The sequence below is a fragment of the Montipora capricornis genome, unplaced genomic scaffold (genome assembly GCF_036669925.1).
Source record: "Montipora capricornis isolate CH-2021 unplaced genomic scaffold, ASM3666992v2 scaffold_461, whole genome shotgun sequence".
NCBI classification, from domain to species: Eukaryota; Metazoa; Cnidaria; class Anthozoa; order Scleractinia; family Acroporidae; genus Montipora; species Montipora capricornis.
This window is the reverse complement of record NW_027180197.1, coordinates 145,001-165,000: the sequence shown is the minus strand read 5'-3', so window position 1 is coordinate 165,000 and position 20,000 is coordinate 145,001. Positions and strand designations below refer to the sequence as shown.

General features: G+C 39.2%; 2 protein-coding genes across 5 annotated transcripts in view; both read left to right on the top strand.

Annotated features, from left to right (window-relative positions):
- Positions 1-9,536, top strand: part of LOC138036127 (uncharacterized) — a 30,843-nt gene extending 21,307 nt beyond the window's left edge. For 2 of the 4 annotated variants that reach the window (XM_068882481.1, XM_068882482.1), the window contains 2 exons: positions 3,933-3,975; positions 5,123-7,663. In XM_068882481.1, coding sequence (XP_068738582.1) covers positions 5,128-7,194 — 2,067 coding nt within the window. In that variant the 5' untranslated portion in view covers positions 3,933-3,975; positions 5,123-5,127 and the 3' untranslated portion in view covers positions 7,195-7,663. Of the gene's footprint in view, positions 1-3,932; positions 3,976-5,122 lie in introns of all 4 variants that reach the window. The other 2 variants (XM_068882484.1, XM_068882483.1) reach the window with 2 other exon arrangements.
- Positions 9,294-13,757, top strand: LOC138036128 (uncharacterized). The gene is made up of 4 exons (XM_068882485.1): positions 9,294-9,435; positions 11,592-11,688; positions 13,130-13,180; positions 13,379-13,757. Exons 1-4 carry the CDS (start codon positions 9,294-9,296, stop codon positions 13,404-13,406), a joined length of 318 nt encoding a protein of 105 aa, XP_068738586.1. The 3' UTR covers positions 13,407-13,757.
- Positions 13,758-20,000: the final 6,243 nt, after the last annotated feature.

The following is a 20,000-nucleotide window of genomic DNA, read 5'->3' as shown; positions in this document are numbered from 1 at the left end:
CCTTGTTATTAGAAGGATTGACACTACAATACTTTATCACGTAACAGCAATGTTATGGTACCATGTAAAACATCAATTATTGCTTAACAAGATGCAGTCATTTTTGTGACGTAACAAGTTACCATGGTAATAAGAAAGCCTTGCAAAAACACCCTATATTTTAGCTTTAGTTGCTCATATCTGTAATCAGCAGGCCAAGATAAAACTCTCTGCAAAGTTTAAAAGAATTCTGTGGAGTAGATTCAGAGCGATCTTAAATTTTCAATTATTTAAGGTGGCTCTGAATCTGCTCCACAGCATTTTTTAAACTTTGCAGGAAGTTTCATCCTGGCATGTCGATTACATTTCAGAAATAATCCTTGGGATATAATATTTTGTATTTCATTTTTGAAAATGGTCGGCCAAGTTGGAGTTTTTACTGTACCCCAGGTCTCGCGCGGCACTTCAAAGTTGGCCAAATTTGACTCCAAAATTTACAAGCATGAACGAGGAAGACAATACTGTTCTCACTCAACCGTTTCGTTTGGATGATTGTGGGATAAAATTCTTTAAACGAAACGAGCTGAAATCAGTTTTAAAGTCCTGTACCCCTAAACATGAACTGAAAAAATCAGATATTAATTTTCCTTTGACTTTTACTCATTTTCGTAGGGATTACGAATAAAAGGACAACGGTCTTTGATACATTTTCTCAGAAAATTAAAAGAAATCAAATTACAATGCCCCTTTTTTTTTGAGAAGTTATTTCACGAATGTGGCAAGTGAATAAATTTCACAGTTATTGGCTCTAACAAATAGCCAATCAGTTAAAAATTGCAAAACAAAAGTGCTCTTGTACATCTCTTTTGCATAGCTTCGCCCGAGTCAACATAGAGCTGTTTTTAAATAAAACTACATATCGAAGCAGAAGTAGCGTGGACGGAGCCGCTGTTTTTGAACAGTTTTTTTTTGACGCAGACTGGTGGAAGGAAGAAAACGGTAAGATTCTTTCAGTAGCCTATTTGAAATCATATAAGGCAGAAGAAAGTAATGATACTGCGTTCTACAGTTTATGTTTTCTGGAAATATCCAACGCCACGTTCTGCATGGGGAGTAAAAACTTGCAGATTATGTGTTCAAGTTTCCACGACAACTTTAAGATTTTAAATTACACCTTCTTTTTCGCTAGTCTTGACTTTTAAGAGTAACCATGATTTGCACTGGTTCAGATGCTTTGTAATCATTTACAATAGTATCCTCTACAAGCGGAGCACATCACCTGTTAGGTTCTCAGAAATGTTTTCCGGTCCGTTGCGAAAGCAAAATCCCCATTCACCCAATGCATTTGACTTACAGTACAACTGAAACACAGATGTTGCAGTTCCAGTAAACAGATCCCGTCTTGTCCGAGGAAAATGTCAAGTCCAGTAAAAGTTGCTTACTTATTGCTTTAGTTGCCAGTTCTGTTCTCAATTCTCGTAAACAAGCCCCAAGATCTTGATCTTTCGTCTGTAAACATAACAGTGAAGACATTTATTGATCGGGCAAACAGTTATGCGTAATGGCGGGGTGACCCCCTTTCACATGGAAGCAATTAAAAGGTTTAAGAATCCATTGCTTTAAAACTCGAGCTACAACGAACATTTATCTTCCTTGGCTTATGTCGTAATATGCTGACTTATTCCAAGAAAGGACGAATTTCAAAGAATACTAAAATAGCTCCCCAAAACACAGATTACGTCCTCTTTTTCTTGATGATCAACGCTCGCCGGGTAACGACATCAAATAACACAAGGTAAAGCCCAAGAGGGAAGCCTGAAGTGGCAATACAAAAACCATGTTATCTTCGAAATGGTTTATGCCATCAGGTGGTTTGCTAAACCATTCGAATCCCTTTGTTTCAATACCTACTATAGCCTCGATATCAGCTGACTTTGAATTAACTGCATATGAGAATCTCAATTTTACAAGTTTGCAAAGGTTTAGTTGGTTTAAAATTCCAGCAGATTGAGCAATTGCCAAGTCTTAGGACAAAGACTGGGTCAGTTTAAGGTGGCTGAACACAGTTTTTTATAACTATTCATTTACTTTTTTCTCTAAAACGCTTAATCCTTTGGTCACCAAAAATAGTAGTAAGCAAGTTAACAACACAAACTTCGGTTTTTTGATAGTTATTAAAGCTGGTGTATAAGCCGTTGCCATGGCAGCGTGAAAAACATAAACAGGCTTTCAAAATCAGTTTTGTTTATTTGCAGAAAATCTGGTCGTTAGATTTTCTTTATAATTTGCATGCACCAAGCTTGTAACGATGCTCACAAGTTAACACTATTTCTAATCGATAACAATTCGACAGAGGGATCTTTAATTATCCCTTGTTGAAGGTTCACTGGAATATCTAGAATTTCCTGTGTTAAAGTCCGGTTTATTTTAATACTCCAGCTACTTGCTTCTTACAGTATTTTCGTGCCAAATTTAGTTAAATTCTAACGTGTGGTTCTCGAGAAATAAGTGTATTTCCGAGAAAGCTATTCCGCATTCAATCACATTTTTTTTAACTTACTACGCATGCGCTGCATTTAGCTGGGTTCTTTCGATAACAAAGAGAAATCTGCAAATTGCGGAGTTCTTTGCATCGTTACCTTTTCTAACATACATTTTTCATAAAAGACTAAAACCATGAAAACACTTCAATTATGAGGAAAAATAGCACAGATAGCGGAAGCAGTGAGCAAATGAAATGATTGCTGTATTGAAGCCATGTTTATTTTTTACAATCCTTGCCTGGCACGCTAAAATCACGATGATATTTGACACAAATTCGTTCATTGTTTTTTCGGGCATTTACATCCCCACCAACGCAACATTGCTTGTGAAAACTGGCCTGACAGCATCGTGGAAATGGTTAAATTGTTGTGAGCAGCATCAACTTTTATCAAAAAGTCTTGTCGTCGCAGCCTGTGGCATTCTTATTGGAACGGCCAGTTAACTTGTTCCGTTGTTGTAAATTATGTTCTTGTACCTTTTTATGTTCCAAGCACGCATCACCTTCGAGTCGTCAGGAGAAAATTTTCCGGTGCATTGCAAATAGATTGTAATAAACAGGTAACGCTTGTCTTTCCCGCATGAAAACGACCACTAGCAGTATCAGAAAATGCCAAGTCATGCAAGTAAAATTCTCTTACTAAATGTTTGAATTTGCTTTCGGTTGTCTTAGCAATTTGTAATATGCTTAATATATAACGAGGAAGACAGTTTCCTCTGGATGATTGAGGGAGAAATTTCTTTTAAAAAAACCAGCCGAAATCAGTTTTAAAGTCCTGTACCCCTAAACAAGAGCTGAAAAACTAATTTTCATATTCGTACGAATTACGAACAAAACGACAAAGGTCTTCTACATTTGTTCTCAGAAACTCTAGTCCACGAATGTGGCGAGTGAATAAATTTCACAGTTATTAGCTTTAAAAAATGGCCAATTAGATGTATCGATTTGGTACAAAAATTGCGTAACAAAAGTGCTTTTCTTCCTCCCTTTTGACTTGATATAGAAGTGTATTTAAATACACTGCATGTAGTTTCAAGTTTGTGCGGTCGGAGCCACTGCTAGGGTCAGTTTTTGAACAGTTTTTTTGATGCGAACTGTTGGAAGGAACATGTTTTCTAGAAATTTCCAAGGCCACATTCTGCATAGCGAGTGAAAATTGGCAGATTATGTGTTCAAGTTTCCACGACAACATTAAGATTTTCACTTATACATTGTTTTTTGCCAGTCTTGACTTTAAGAGTAAAATTTGCACAGGTTCAGATGTTTTTTAATCATTTTGTGTCCTAAGCGGAACACACTGATCACCTGCAAGGTTCTGAGAATTTTTTTTCCTGTCACATGTTGCAAATGTAAAATTCCCATTTACCCATTTGATTTACTCATTCATTTGAGTTACGATTTAATTGAACAGCTGATGTTGATGTTCCAGTAACAGAGATCCCGTCCTGTCCGAGGTATGATAGTCGCTTACGTATTGCTTTACGAGGAAGTTCTGTTCTCGATTTTGTTCGTAAACAAGCCCCAAGCTCCCGAACTTTCGTCTTATTGGAGGATTTAGCGTGTGTAGTATCGTGGGATACTTTCTCGAGTCTCGCTGTATTTTGGCGAACTCGTAGGGCGAGTCAAAATGCAAGAATCGAGTAAAAATAACCTACGATTTTACACACTAAATCGTCCAATAACAGATTTATTGTTCATCCCAGTCGGAAAATAGAAGAAACGCAAAGCTCGACTTAAAACTCGCTTCATCGCGTGACGAACTATCTTACGTCACTATTCAGCGAGCGAGCGTCCAGGTTTCGCGCGCTTGTATTGGGTTGCTGTTGATTGGTCAAAAACGAAAACTTGTCAAACCTGTCAATCGAATTGTCGAGCAAAGCGTCGCGCATTTTATTTCAAACACTTTCATTACATGTAAGAAACATAAGGATGAGATATCGGAAAAGAAAGAGGTAGAACGCCTAATAATAATAATAATAATAATAATAGTAATAATAATAATAATAATAATAATAATAATAACTCTGTTGTAAGTATGGTATAGACAGAAGTGAGAAATGGTATGAGCACCAACCAGAAAGGGTTGTGGAAAACGAAAGTTTTAAGATCTTGTGGGACATGTCCATCCAGTGCGACCATACCATTGCAGCCAGAAAACCAGACATTATTGTTGTGGAAAAGGAAAATAATAAAGTAATCATTGTGGATATTGCGTCACCGTGGGACCACAGAGTGCATGAGAAGGAAGGTGAAAAGCTGGAGAAGTACCAGGAGCTAAAGAGAGAAATTAAGAATTTAGGGGGAATCAGACATGTAGAAGTCGTACCGATAGTTGTTGGTGCACTTGGAGGAGTAAGTAAAAGGTTAGATGGATGGCTTACGAAGCTAGGGATTGCTATCAAAAAAGGACACTTGTAGAAAACAGCATTTGTAGGAACAGCAAGGATCCTAAGAAAGGTTCTGGAAAACTAAACAAGAGGGAATGACCCAAAGGACCTTTGGTCATTGGTTATGGCTCGCGGTATAACATCTGCCAGAGCGTTAACGCCATGAGATAATAATAATAATAATAATATTCTTTTTTCGTTTTGACTGATACAGGAAGCATGTCGTACCTGGTGGGCATTCTGGTGGACGTGTCCGGCTCCATGAGGAATAGTATTGGTGACACGGAGGTGGAAGCAGATGGTGGACCTTGGGCGAGGTCTTTATTTCAAGTGATAGACGAACTAATCAAGCATGATGTGCCATCTTCAAATCAAACCTTTGCTTTGGCCTTTGGAAGTAGATTTCTTTCTCGGGAGGTCTTTGATTTGCTCGGCACTCTTGCTCACGCAAACGAGGAAACACTCTTTATAGAAGCTCTGAAGTCAAGGAAAATCCCGCTAAGGCAAATTATAAATGAGATTTTGGACATTCTCGAAAAAGAAGGAGCACCGAGAGTTCGTACTTGGGCACACATGAACTTATTGCTCTCTGTCTTTGATGATACCACTGCTGCTGTGATGCTCTACTTTTTGCAAGGAAATCCTGAGTTTACCAGGAGGTTTGTTTACCAGATCCTGCCCATAGAATGCCGTGAAATCGTAATGGGGGTACGTAGCCTCGTGAAGGAGGGAGTATATCGCTTCGCAGGTTTACTGAGTCGGGTGGGTCTAGTGAGACCGGATATTCAAGAATCGGCAACAGAAGAGTCAGTCAAAGAAGTAATAGAAAAGGGAAAACAACTCTTGGAGGAATTTAGAATGGTGGCTGTCAACAAAGCGGCAATTAAGAGCGTTCAAACAGCGTCCGAAATACTGCATGACAGTGTTGGCGATCAAGAAGTAACTGATGAACGGGTTGATGCGTTGACGGAAACAGTTGAACCCTACATTTATGGAGGAAGTCCATTATTCAGAGCTATAAAACACTCCGTGAAGCTGTTTTCCCATTCAGAATTCGCAAATCATGAGAAAATTCTATTCATCCTATCTGATGGGGATCCAAGTGATGGAAAAGGGGAAACACACTCTCATCTCCAAGAGTTGTCCAGATTGGGAGTCAAAATTGTAAGCTGTTTTATAACACGTGAGGAGATATCCAATCCTCGTCGCTTATATGGCAGTCGAAGCGTAACCTGGGAGGAACCAGCAAAGTTCATGTTCGGAATTAGCTCCATCATCAAAACTCAGGAAATACCACGCACCTTTTTTGACAAAAGAGGATGGGAGATTGACTTCTCAAACAATGAAACCAGACTCTTCTTTCAAGTGAACCATCCAGATATCATTAAAGATGTTTGTGACGTGGCTAAGCGCGCTGTCCTCAGTCAAGATGCTCTGTCGGATGTACTTTCAGACCTTGATCTAGATCTCTACATCAATAACACAAATAAACGTTTTAAGCCGACAGAACACGACAAAGATACCTGTTATGCACATGCAGCTGCAGCCGTTATGCACCTCGCAATGAAACGCATTATAGGACGAGTTGGCGGGTATCCAGATTTGCACGAGTTGAGAAAGAAGTTGATAACTAAATATGGGGAAGAAGCAGCTTTCCCTCTCCAACATCTGAGAGAGGTGTGTCCAGAATATCGCCTGAAATGTAAAAGTGTTAATGTTGTTCAGGCCATCCAGGCCATTTCCGAAAAAAGACCAGTGGTTGCCACTTTCTACCTGACTGAAGCCCAGTGGGATCGGTTCGATCAGTTCTATGAAGAAAATAGGAAAGGAATCCTGACAAAGTCGTACCTAAATTCAAAGACGGACTCAGGAAATTGGCCTGGTGGACATGCAGTTGTTCTTACAAGTTACGATGCACAGAGTTTACGTTTGATGAATCCATGTGGAGAGGACTTCGCTGATGGTGGGTTCTTCAGAGTTCAGGATGCAGATGTCCTTGGGCTAAAATTTGTTGATGTCTACTGGGATTTGAATGACTTGATGGAAGAGGAGAAGAAAGCTTATAAGCAGCATGGTGCCCAAGTTGCTGACAAGTTGATGAAAAGACTTAAAGGACTGCAGGAGGCTACATACAAGTGTCCCAAATGCGATGCCGTATCAAAGGTGGAGGAATATTCTGGACATGCCCTGAATGCCAAGTGTCCAAAATGCAGAAGAACGTTCAATCCCAATGAAGAAGATGGTGATTTGGCATGGAATTTGTACCTGACGTCATTGATATGCTAAGATCTAGAGCTTATCTGTGTTCAAGCACAAACTTTCTCAGTTTATGAGCATATTGCTATAGTGATAATGTGACAGACATAGCCAGACATAGCCTTACTTTCTGCTTTTTGGCAGCTCGGAAAACTTGGTTTTGGACAACATGTCCCTTATGGTCATTATAGTCAGTTCATTCTAAGCCTTTTGTCAGGCATCCTTGGTCTTCAATTCTTCTGAAAACCAGTTCACAGACAAAACCGTTTTAATCTCCAGTGTGTGTATGACAAGATCTGAATTCATGTGATGACGTTTTCGTGGCGAGCGTAAAACTATGATGTCCACCACAAACTTTCTCAGTTTACAGCATATGGCTATGGTGATAATGTGACAGACACAGCCTTACTTTTTGCTTTTTGGCAGCTCGGAAAAATTGTTTTTGGACAACATCTCCCTTATGATCATGAGTCAATTCATTTTGAGTACTTTGTCAAAGGACTGCAGGAGGCTACATACAAGTGTCCCAAATGCCATTCCGAATCAAAGGTGGTGGAATATTCTGGACATGCCCTGAATACCGAGTGTCCAAAATGTAGAGGAGAGTTCAATCCTAATAAAGAAGGCGGTGATTTGGCATTGAATTTGTCCCTGACGTCATTGATGTCCTAAGGCCTTATCGGTATTCAAGCACAAACTTTCTCACTTTATGAGCATATTGCCATTGAGATACTGTGACAGATATTGGCAGCTCGGAAAAATTAGTTTTGGACCACATGTCCCTTATGGTCACGAGTCAATTCATTCTAAGTGTTTTGTCAGCCATTCTTTATCTTCAAATTCTTCTGAAAACATGCACAGACAAAACTGTTTTGATCTCCAGCGTTTGTAAGACAAGGTCTGAATTTAGTTGATGACGTTTTCTTGGAGAGCCTAAAATGTCCATCATTTAGAAGCTACACCGTCTGAATGACGCCCGTCTCACAAAAGCTTGGCCGTTTTAATTAAGCTTCAAGTAACTGAAGAAGAGATGGACATGCCCGGAGTTCGGTAAAAAAAGATCAGTCGTCAGATTCTTTGATCATTAAAGAGCGAAAAGCGAGACAGTTTTTGTTATGTCATGACATGACAAAAAACCGAAGAAAATTTAGGCATTGGTCACATTCGATCAACTTCATAGATCAGATCAAATAATTAAAAGAAAACCTTGCGTGTCTGAGCTCACATCACATGGCACATTTAATGAGGAAAGCGAAGAGAATCACTGAATGGCAAAAAGGAAGGTCGGAAAGGAAAGTAGACGCCTATTTACAATTGCCATTACGACTAAAGGAGATGTGTACTTGGATATCACCTGTGTACAAGCAAACATATCCTTTCGCTTTGAAAACCAGCGACAATATTTTAGAGTTTATTGCAAGTGAAGAGTGGAGACCAAGACAGGACTCAAGGTGAATGGTGTCAAAACAGCGCTCTTTTCGGTTGCTTAGCACTTTGCAAAGCGTTTGCATATTTATAAAAAGAAGTGATGGAGTTTCACTGTGACATTTCACTTCAGTGTTCTTTTTATGTTAAGCACCAGCTATCAATGAACTCAGTAATATCTCTTATGCCACCAAGCACAATGGACGATATAGCATACACAAAAAGAGATAATTCCAAAGAGCATTTCACAGTTACAATGCTGCGGAATGTCAATTCACTGGAACTGTGCAACCAAAGCTCGTTTGACATTTTAATCAAAACTGAGAAATTAATGATCATTAGTATTTACGCATGAAAATAGTTGACTCCAGAGTAGCTTTTCCAGTTTATGTTATCTTATGATTTGCTTTTCTGTAAGTCATTATCAAGTTGTTCGTGTATTAATTAAGGTTTAAAACACCGAGCAGTCTAAGGTACAGGTCGTCTTCTTACGTTTTAACTATTGGAGGCTAGTTTTAAAATTTATAAACATCGTTTGCAAGATTTTCTCTTGCAAAAACGGTCAGGGAAAAGGCTCAAACATATCACGCGTGCTTTTGCGCAGTTTAGAGAGAGACTGATTTAGTTCTTGTGTTTCGAAGACATTCTTTATCCTTTCGCTTTGAATAATTATAACGCAAGTATTTTTGTGATAGTTCAATGAAATGCCGTTTTTTACAGCATTCACCTTTGCCAGTAATCAAGAGTATTCATCTTTGACAGTAACCAAGAGTACATGCAAGCACGCTAGTCAAAGCCAAAAGATTGAAAAGCCATTGCTTTGTTTGGTACATGCTGCAGAGAGAGGTGAATTGTATAAATTGAATGTAGATCGAATAGAGAGACTTAAATGTAGGGCATCGATTTTTATGTAATGCCAAAGGTAGTTGCAATAAACTACTCATAACTCGGGAATTCAGCTTGTGTATTTGTAATCTATCTATTACTGACCAAGGAGAGAAGAGGGTATCCCCTAGTCATTTCCGACCAAACGAATGGATGTGGCTCATTGCACGAGCGAATGCTCATAGGCAATTCTAAAGTGCAGTTGTCAGTTTAATGTGGATCAAACTGTTTCGACAATTTATTAGAAAAATTAACTCTACAACACCGTTTCACGTAACGACAATGTTATGGTACTAAACGAAACATCAATAATTGATGGTTTGCATCTGACGTCACAGCGGCCTTTTTGGTGTACAAAACAATTCAGTAAAATGTCTTTTGGGAATTTGTTTTGTACACCAACATGGCTGTCTCATTACGTGGATGCAAGCAAAGAATTGCTTAAGATGTACTCATTCAAGTGATGTAATATGTCACCATGAAAACAAAAGCGCTGCGTAAAAAGCCCTTTATTTTGTCGTTCAACGCCAATACTTCAAAAACGAACTCACTGACCACTATTTGCTATCGCTGGAAAGTGATTAGCCAGGTAAGATAAAAATCTTCACAAATAAGTTCAAACAAATTCTCTGTGGCGGATTCAGAGCCACCTCAAAATTCTCCAATTGTGAGGGTGGCTCTGAATCCTCTCCGGAGAATTTTTTTAAACTTTGCAGAGTGTTTTATCTTAGTCTGTTACTTATTACTTTAAAGCAACTGGGGGTCACCGAGTTAGTTTTCGAGAAATAAGCGTTTTAAGACAAAAAACTTTCTTGAATTCGATGACGGTTTATGGTTCTGTAGAGTTGCCCCGTCTTGTACATGTAATCGCGGTACATTTAGGCTCAAGCGTAAGTTTTATAATTTTCTACACATAGTGATCATTTGACAAAATGCTTAGACTGACTGAGGTCGGTTTTCAATTTACAAAATATGTTTCGACATTCTCATGTCATCTTCAGTTGAAAATGAGCTTTTAACGGTTGTAAATTTGAATTTATATTAAGGTACGTTACAAATAACGCTTCAAAACTTTCGTACAATCTGAATATGAAATACGTTGTTCCTTTTGTCTTTTATTTTATAATTTGTTATGCGCGCTATTTTTGTTTTCCGTGCATTTCGTATTTCATAATCAAATTGTACGCAAGTTTTGACGCGTTATTTCTAACATACCTTAATATAGATTCAAATGTATAACCGTTAAAAGCTCATTTGCAACTGAAGATGACATGAGAATGTCGAAACATGTTTTGTAAATTGAAAACTGTCGTTTCTTTTTTGAGAGCTTTGTAATGAGATTTTATCATCTATTTTTATCACTTGTGGAAGATGTTATTTGTAGTCTTTGAGAAAATTTACAAGTTCTTATTTATTCTAAATTGCACGAGAAAAATCATGTAATTACTTATTAATAATATACATGAAAAAATTCGGGGTGTTTAAGCAGAAGCACCGCTCGCGTATCACTCAATCACACAATCACGCTAAAATTGCCCAATCGAGGGTTCGCATTTGATTGGCTATAGTCTGACTTTGTTTGGTCATTGATCAATCAGAATGCTTGGTTTATTACTTCTTTTTGCACTGAATTTTCCCTTTTCTAAAGTAGAAAACTGCAATTCTATTTAGCCAATCAGAATGGCATAATATTTTCCATATTAATCATTAAAAAAGAAACAACACGCAGTTGCCTGATGATCTTGGTCTTTGCTTCCTGCATCTCTCTCTGTTCCTAACAAACACCAGCAGAACGATATAAACTCTGCATTTAAATGCTAATATCCTTAATTAAGCTGTAGTTTGGCTGAATCGTGTCCATTGAAAGCTGTAACGACTCGTTTCCAAGTGGTTGAGAATGCAGTAACAGTTGCCATACCGACGCCACCAACTGTCTTTTTCACCTGGACGTATTTGTTGGTGAAGGGCGAACGCCTCAAGACAGAAGTGAAATGTCAGCTGCACCTTTCAGCAGCAATTAACCTACCTCAGCTAACACCTTTTTTTTTCCAATTAAAAAACGGATAAAACTCTTAAAACATGTGAACTGAAAACTGGCATTTCATATCTTTGGCTAGGATGTTCTGTCATGTGCTCAGGTTGCTGCCTATCGTCAGTCGACTTGAATATCCACAGAATGGCCTTAAATAAATTTTGTTCGAGAAGATTCAGCAAGTAAGTCAGCAAAAAAGTCGATGATGACAGTATGGTGATAGGAATGATACAGTATTTATATAGTGCATTTTTTATCTGCATATTCAAATATGCAATTTCTGACAGTTGTAGCCTGCGAAATTGGCAGAAATGGATATTTTGCCGGCACGGACCTGAGGACTGGGTCCGGTTGTTTGGTGGGGATTATGCGTAATTTGTCGTACAAATAGTGAACCGTTGGGGATTTGAATCAGTCTAGGTTCACCTTTCAACGTCTATTTTTTTGTTGTTGTGAACTTTTCCCCTTAGCCTCCATGGGGTAGTGGCACTTGCATAGGGTTTGCAGAATACGTTCCCTCATTCCCGAAGGGTTTTAGGTTTTCGTATCCGGCTGGTGCCCAGTGTACTTTTCCTTTAACAAGTTTTTAGGTGGTCAGTAACATCACGCATGCTAACGTGTTGGTATGCTGGAGCGGAGTTTGTATGCATATCGTAAGAAAAATAAACCGGCTTGTGGCGCTTGCTGTCCTACATGCCTATGTATCTACAAAGTTGTATTGTGATTGAGCTAATTAGTCGTGTTGTGTCTGATTGGGTAGTGGAGTCAAAATGCACTTTTTTCGTGGGCGAGCGTGTTTTAGATATGAGCATCTACAGGCGCCCGTAGCAGTCGATATAAGACCATTAGCGATATCACAAACACAAACTAAATTAGAAATGAGAGAAATCAGTCTTACACCAGTAAATACCACCCGGAGGCAAATTTATGTGCCAATTTCGGCCATGAGATTGCTTCCATTCTGCAACTTGTTTCGGAGAGCTGAAGACTGCTAACGCCGAAAGAAATCAAGCCTCATTATGAATCGGCAATGCGTCGTTTAATTATTTGTTTATTATTTTCGTTTGATCTGCCACGCTGTAATACAATAAATTTTGTTATCCAACACATTGTGATAATGTCCAAATATAGTCATAGCGCGCTCAATATTCGTCGCGCGTACTAAATGTATATCCTGCGATATACGTAATTTTGTGTGTCGCGGAGAAAAATAGTAGTTTTTCCAGCTTTTTTTCCCAATAACCTTAGAAAATTGTGCTTTGTCATCAATGTATTGAATAATAAAACAATTATCCTGCTCAATCTAGACTTGCGGAATATCGCCTGATCTTAGCCAACTCGGCGTAAGGCCTCGTCGACTAAGTATCAGGCGATATTCCGCGTGATTTCGCAGGATAATGGTTAAATGTTGACCACGCAATCTATCATCCAAATCAGCCCGCTACTGACTCCGTAAACCAATTTTTGGAAGAGTGCGGTGACACGAATGTATAAATAGATGTTATTAATTCGAAGTAAGGAAAAATTACAGCAAATAACTAAGCAAATTAAAAATCAATGTTACTGTTGAATTTAAATTCAGGTTAATTTAATTTCAACCAAGGTCATTTTATTTTAAACTAGGTTGAATTTGAAAGTAGGAAACATCGACGGAAACCCTTCAATTATTAACAAGTACGTGTAATATATATATTGACCGTAAGTAAATAGGTCCTAGTGGTGAGTGGATGAACTTAGTGCAGCTTAAATTTTTCATGAGTATTTATAAAACCTCAATGGTTGTTACGTTTAGGCACTGATTTTAAATGGTTAGCATTAAGGTTGGGGTTAGGCATACTGAGCATGATAACCAATTCTACTTTTCTCTCTCAGAGCTCTTTGGAAGGACATTGTTCATTGATGAATCTCCTTAGGAGGGCAAGGGGCAACAATGTTGAATTATCTTCTAAGGAATAAAAGAACTGAAACATACATGATGTATCGTTGACTTTTAACTTTAGCGGCTTAGTTATTTGCGCTATCTTTTGCTTACTTCGAATTCGTAATAATCAAAAGCAAGTAAAAACAAAACTTTTGAAAGTCAGGAAAAGGGTTTCATAATCTATTGATCAGCTGAAGCCATTTTGAAGGCTTTTATTTTGTATAGCGACGTAAGTAAACCTCGTACAATATATGGCGATTTTTCCTTCAGAATCAAGAACCCATCTCTTGCAAACAATTTTTGCTTTTGTTGCTCTGGAGACCCAAAGCATTTTCATTCTTCTTCAGATAAATTTAACCACCTTCTAACTTCTTCTTTTACGGCGGCCATATAACTTGTGTCCCACTTTATGTCATTTACCCTTGTGAGATATGGTGGCTGTTCTGAATGCTTGGAAATATCTTAAACTCATTGGTAGAAAAAAATATCTAGCCTATTTCAGTTGCTGATTCGACGGCCTAGCGGTTAATACAGAGGAGAAGTCTCGGATGTCCACTATGAATGGTGCGAGGCGCTTTGCACTATTACTAAAAATAGATCTTGTCATTTAGACCCCCCGCACAGACTCAGACAAATATTACGATCGGCTCAAAGCGAATGTGTGAGCGAGTGCAGCAATAGGGAAGGCAACCTCGTTCCCAGGGTTTCTCTTCTCTGCCTCCACGACATTAGGAGGCAGAGAAGAGAAACCCTGGGAACGAGGTTGTAGGGAAGGAGGAAAGAGAAAAATATGGTAAATTCGTGTAGCTAGCCACCAAGAGGACCAAAAAAATGGTTAGTACCAAACACTGTTGTTGGGGTAAATCAGACTCAAGATGTCCGGATAAATTGCCGAAATCACTCAGAGAGTTGAAGGAATCGGGGAAGAAAGTCTCTATACCGTTTCCAAAACCTTCGCAAGACATCCGTCGAGAAGTGTACGCGTTGGCTGGTGGCGTGTTCGCGGGAATTCTTTACCGTAAAAAAAATAACCAGAAATACATATATTTGTGCTCTTCACTGGCCAGGAGAAAAAGGTCCCACAGCTGAATTTCCTGATCCACTGAAGGCAAATCTATCGCCAGCACAAACACGTCGAGCACGTGCTCCAAAGAGAAAGACCCCGAAATCAAGAGTGGAGCCCGTGGCGAGAACTGTGGGAATGGCATTTTCGAGTCACTCGAATCAAAATCGACGATCGATGAATCTCCAGTTGGTCAGGACTGCGATTTTGTTTCACACGTATATGAGGATCACTCAGGAAAGCTGGTTTGTGATCAAGGTTCTCAGACCTTATATTCCAAATATGAGTTGTCCGCAAAGGTCGAGACCATGATGTTGAGGAACGAAACATCCACGACAAAACTCCAGCCCCCCGAAATAGTAAGTACGCTGTCTTACTAGATAGTTTCGTAAGATCCTGGTCCTATGAAACACTTTAATGGCCTCTCGCCTCCACAGTTCGAGGTTTTGCACATTTTCTTGACGATGTCTGCCCTTTGGAGACCATTCACTATTGGACCGGTAAAGATTGCCCTGCAATTGAAAATGCACGAACTGGTCCAAAAAGTGATTTTTCTTCAAGGGAAAAACTATTTATCTGCCTTCTGAGACTGAGGAGAGATTCACTTTCAAAACTCTGGCAGCTCTTCTCAGTACCTCAGAAAGGAAAATTGACCATTCCTATGTGCGGAAAATTTTCACCACATTTATTCAGCTGATGTATGTGATATTTAGAGATATGCAGAAATTTATGTTTCCACAAAGAGCTCAGCTAACAAGGTTCCTCCCCAAAGTTTTCGAGACAATGAATAAAAAAGTTGCATTGTTGACTGTACTGAGTTTAGAGAAGAATGCTCCAGGGATTTTGCCAGACAGGTGAATACTTTGACTTCATACAAACCCACAAACACATTCAAGTGCCTTATTGCTGTAACCCCCAATGGTGGGGCATGCTTTGTTTCTGATTTGTTTGAGGGGGATATTGATGATGTCCAAATCTTCAAAGAAAGTGGGTTGATAAAACACCTGAAACCATTCGATTTGGTATTGGCTGATCGTGGTTTCACTGTGCGGTAGCTCTTAAATCCCCCTGAACTGGAACTGAAAATTCCATCATTTCTGAAAGGCCGGAAAAGTCTCAGTGTTGCAGAGGAACTGGAAACGCCGTATTACAAAGGCCAGGATTCATGTGGAATGTTTTAATGAACGGCTTAAGCAGTTTAAACTTATTGGTAGAAAAATACCTTTGTCTCTTGCTCCTCTTGCAACTCAAATGGTAGTAGTTGCTGCATGTCTTGTGAATTTTAAGGCTGTTCTTTGTAAATAGATATTCAGTCCAGAACAGTTCTTTGACGACTGATTGATCAAGGAGGAATTTAATTGTGTGACTATAAAGAATAAAATTATCTATTCCTTTCACATGAGTGTAGAATTTCCATCAGGGATGGAGAGTGGTAAAAGGGACGGGTGGAGGCAACCTATAAGGCTCCCATAAGAGGTGAATGGACATTTTCTGAGCTATATTCATCAAATGCTTTATAACCCAAAAACAAACTTGGGGACCACCATTTTTTATTGTTGGAACTGAAAGTAATCAACAATGCAAGATAAAATTGTGTGCAAAGTCATAGCAGATTGAAAGCTATCTTAAATTTTCAAAAATTCAAGGTAGCTCTTAATCCACTCCCACATCATCTTTCGACTTTGTAGAGTTTAGGCCCAGGCCGCTGATTACTTCCCAGAGATAAAAAAGAGAGGTTACCAAGTTCTTTTCTGAGATGAACATTTTAAGGCATTACATCAATCGTTTTTGGAGGGCTTTCCAATGGCTGTAATTAACTTTTACCTTACAATGATGAGTGCATCTGGTTGAGCAGCGATATTTGAAATATGTTTCTATTAATCTTTGGACAAAAGATGCTACACAAAGCTGTACAGGAAACTTTTCATGCAATTTTCATTCTGTAATATTGACGACCATTTTTTTATACACAGGAAGGTTAACATGCTCTTGGACTAGAACAAAAGAAATTCCACGTAGTCTCAGTGAATTACTTTACTAATTTGTTTACTTAATACACTAACTCTTAAACTCTAGCATTACGAAATTTTACGTACTAATTTTGTGAAGTGGGTCCCATGACTCTGTTATTTGAAAAGAAGGATAAAATATGTGGAAGTACCAGAATATATAATTATCAGAAAAGTTTTCATTCCAAACACCAGAACAAAGAATGGATATAACACAGTGTAAGATGAATATATTTGAAAAAAAAAAAAAAGAAAAGACCTAAGCAGATTACTATTTTCCATAAGAAATAATCCTTCCATACAGTATGTAAAAAAATAATCTCAAATTTTTTTGCTTACAAAACAACTTTTTGGCAAGATAATTTCTTTTACCCTTTGTACCCTGGAGATTACAACACTGTAGATAAGAAAAATTCCTTAATTAAGCGATTTTTTTTCTGCCTTAAGGCTAATTTGCAACCTATAAATCACAGTTTAATGCAAATATTAGCCAAGAGCATTGTGCCTCAGAACAAGGCAGTATTAAGTGTGCCAGCATTTATTTTCAAAGAGCTTTTACGTCAGTGGTGGGGAATAATCTCAGCTCAGCCAATCGCCGTGAGAGTTTTCCCCATCACTTATTCCTTCAACCCATCATACATGTACCAGTTGTTCTTAAAGTAAAAGATACAAATATACTGGCCTCCATTCCAAAGTGTTGCCCCATACAGTTCAAATCTTTTTCCAAACAATGAAATCGAAAGTGGTGGGTTTGAGAGTTTAAGATGACCTCTTCTGCTCAGCAAGTCAACTGAAAACACAAGGAATGATTTCAAATTTCAAATGCTCACCCTTACCCAATGCATTACCATCTTCATCTATGGTAACATCCTAGGTGAAGGGGGTTCCAATGGAAGGCTTGTTGGAAAATTTCCTTCCACACTGGGAATCTGGTGGGTACTGCCAGTCATCAAGGGCATCCAGAAACACATTGTTATGGATGGACGTAAAGGGCTGTTGCATTATAACTGACAATGACTGGACTGTGTTAACTTGTGACGGGCAAGTATCTAGGCAGCAAGTTGTAGTAGTGACACTTGTCAGGAAGGGGCGAAGAAGCATTAGGAAGAAGTCTCTCCCTCATTGCCATACATGTCCAAGGTACCAGCCACAACTGCAAAATAAAACAAAGCAACATAACTTAAGACACCAGTTACATTTTTTAAATGTATTTTCCACAAAAAAATTTACCTGGCTGTCGCTGTGGTAGAGACTGCAATATCAGTAACTTTGCAACTGCATAAAAGCCAGCATCTGTGAGCCTGAAAAGCTTTTCCTATTGTGTGACCTGATTCTGGAAGGTCCTCAAGCTTCACCTTGTTTGATTTGATGAGGGATTGGAAAATAGTAAGCCAATTATCCAAAGGGCAATTATTGGTAAGAGTAATTCCAGTACTGGTAAGTCCACCCCATGGAAAAATAGACAGCTCTTGATCATTTCATGTTGTAAGCAGGACCAGTGACTGAGAGAAGTAGAGCTTCTGTAGCAGTAATTTCCTGTTGGGAATATAAGCTCCCATCAGGAAAGGTGCGAGTGGACTGGCCGATAGATTCTAACAAAGCAGGCGATGCAGATGTTGGGGATGAAAAAGATTCCAAAGAGTCATCTCCTTGGGTTCCATTCCACCAACTGGTGATGCTGAAGACATATATGTGGTAGGGTCCTCAGCCTCCATTCCACCAACAGGTGATTCAGGGTCTTCAGGTTCCATGGTGTCGACAGGTTATACCAAAGGAGGTTTGAAAGAATCCAAATTCTCAACAGGCTCAGGTAAAACAAATGGTTTGAGATCCCTTGGGACACGCATTTCAAATATCTCGGGGGCAATAACAAGAGTCCACAAACTTGTGAGATAAGACAAAATCTTTTTGATGAGGGGATCATCTCTTGGGATCCTTTCCACTGAACCGGAACCACTTGCAGCATGCAGAATAAAATCACAATACTTGATACCAGTCACAAGAAGGATTTGTTGACACTAGTAGTAATAAGCATGTGAATGCTTCAGAACACACTTTCCGATCTCTGCTTTAGGGCAGTGTCTACTGAGAACACTATTGGCAACTGGTGAGGTGGAAGATGTGACTGTCTGTACACTGTACTGTTTGAATATTTTCGAAGTTTTAATCTCGACAACAGTGTCTTTGCCCGCAAGGCCATTGGGAGAACAACCAAGGAATGGGAACTTGGGGTCGACCCAAAAACCCTGATGAGTACACTTTCTCACCTGTGACACTTTCGTACTTCATGATTACCTTTGGTTCACAATCAAGACCATAACGCACCCAGTAAGTCTGAAAATCTTGAGACCCGAGTCCCCATATGTTAGTGAAAATAAATTTCTGTGCTTCCACAGCTGCATCTGGCTCAGACTCAGGAAAGTGCAACGAGGAAAAATTGACCTTTCACAAGTTGTCGTTTAAAAGCTGTTAAGCTTTGTCGAGAGCTTTATGTGTCTCGCTTTTTGCCGTCCTATCCAATGTTGAGGCGGTTATTAAGGGAAAGAAAGTTAAAGTTTCCCTTCGATGTCAGTCGGAAACAGGAGAAATTGTTTCTCCCATAGTCCTATGACCAAAAGAGGAACCTGGGTTTCATAGTGTTATTTTCAATTTGAAGTTTTTAAATCAAGCATTGACCTACTGTAAGTTCAAGATGGTTACTCTAGCATGTACCATAAGGTTGATGAAACCTGGGTGTTTTATGTCCTCTGCAGACCTACCCAATTTCATCAATTCCATTACTATATTGCCTACCTTCAGAAAATATCTGAAGTTTGCACCGAGGGGTCTTCTGTTCCGTTTTTGGGCCCTACCCATGGGACTGACAGGTAGTCCTTGCATCTTTACCAGGGTGTTATACTCATTTTTTTCCACCCTACGCACCCTATACGGACTTAATTTTTTGAGTTATATTGATAATTCTTTTACCTGCAGGATTCTGAGGAGGCCTGCCTTGAGGCTACCTTACATACTGCCCAATTATTTGCGCGCTTGGGTTTTGTTGAGTTGATTGACCTGTTTGAAATTAGAAACAACCATCAAACTAGTGCCTATGCTTCCTGGAAGCAAGACAGGAATGCATCATATGTGCATGCTTTCCCTGTGAATTGGTCAGACACAGCTCACTAACAATTACATTTTCTCATGGGGATGCTCACCCTCTGAGCCCAGAACGGCAACCCCTGACATGCAAAGTGTCAGGCGACAGTTCATTAAGGGTAACATTCCGGGCGAGGTTGCCAACCTGCTCATGTCCTCTTGAATATTTAGCGGCAGCAAAGCAGTAAGATGTTCACATCCGCAAATTAATGGTGTGCATCTGGGCTACCAGAGAAAACTGATCCACTACAGACGAGTGTGAACAACGTGTTAACGCCTCTACGCCTTTCATATTAAGCGAATGTCATACTCGACGATTAATACGGCTTGCTCAGCACTCGCAAGCTGTTTAAGGGGATTGAA

Bases quoted from the DNA above. Each gene is read 5' to 3' on its own strand.
- LOC138036128 (XM_068882485.1), top strand. From the start codon at position 9,294: ATGCCGTTTTTTACAGCATTCACCTTTGCCAGTAATCAAGAGTATTCA. The intron at 11,689-13,129 runs GTAAGTCAGCAA...ATTTTAAACTAG, and splicing joins TGTTCGAGAAGATTCAGCAA to GTTGAATTTGAAAGTAGGAA. The intron at 13,181-13,378 runs GTACGTGTAATA...TTTCTCTCTCAG, and splicing joins AACCCTTCAATTATTAACAA to AGCTCTTTGGAAGGACATTG.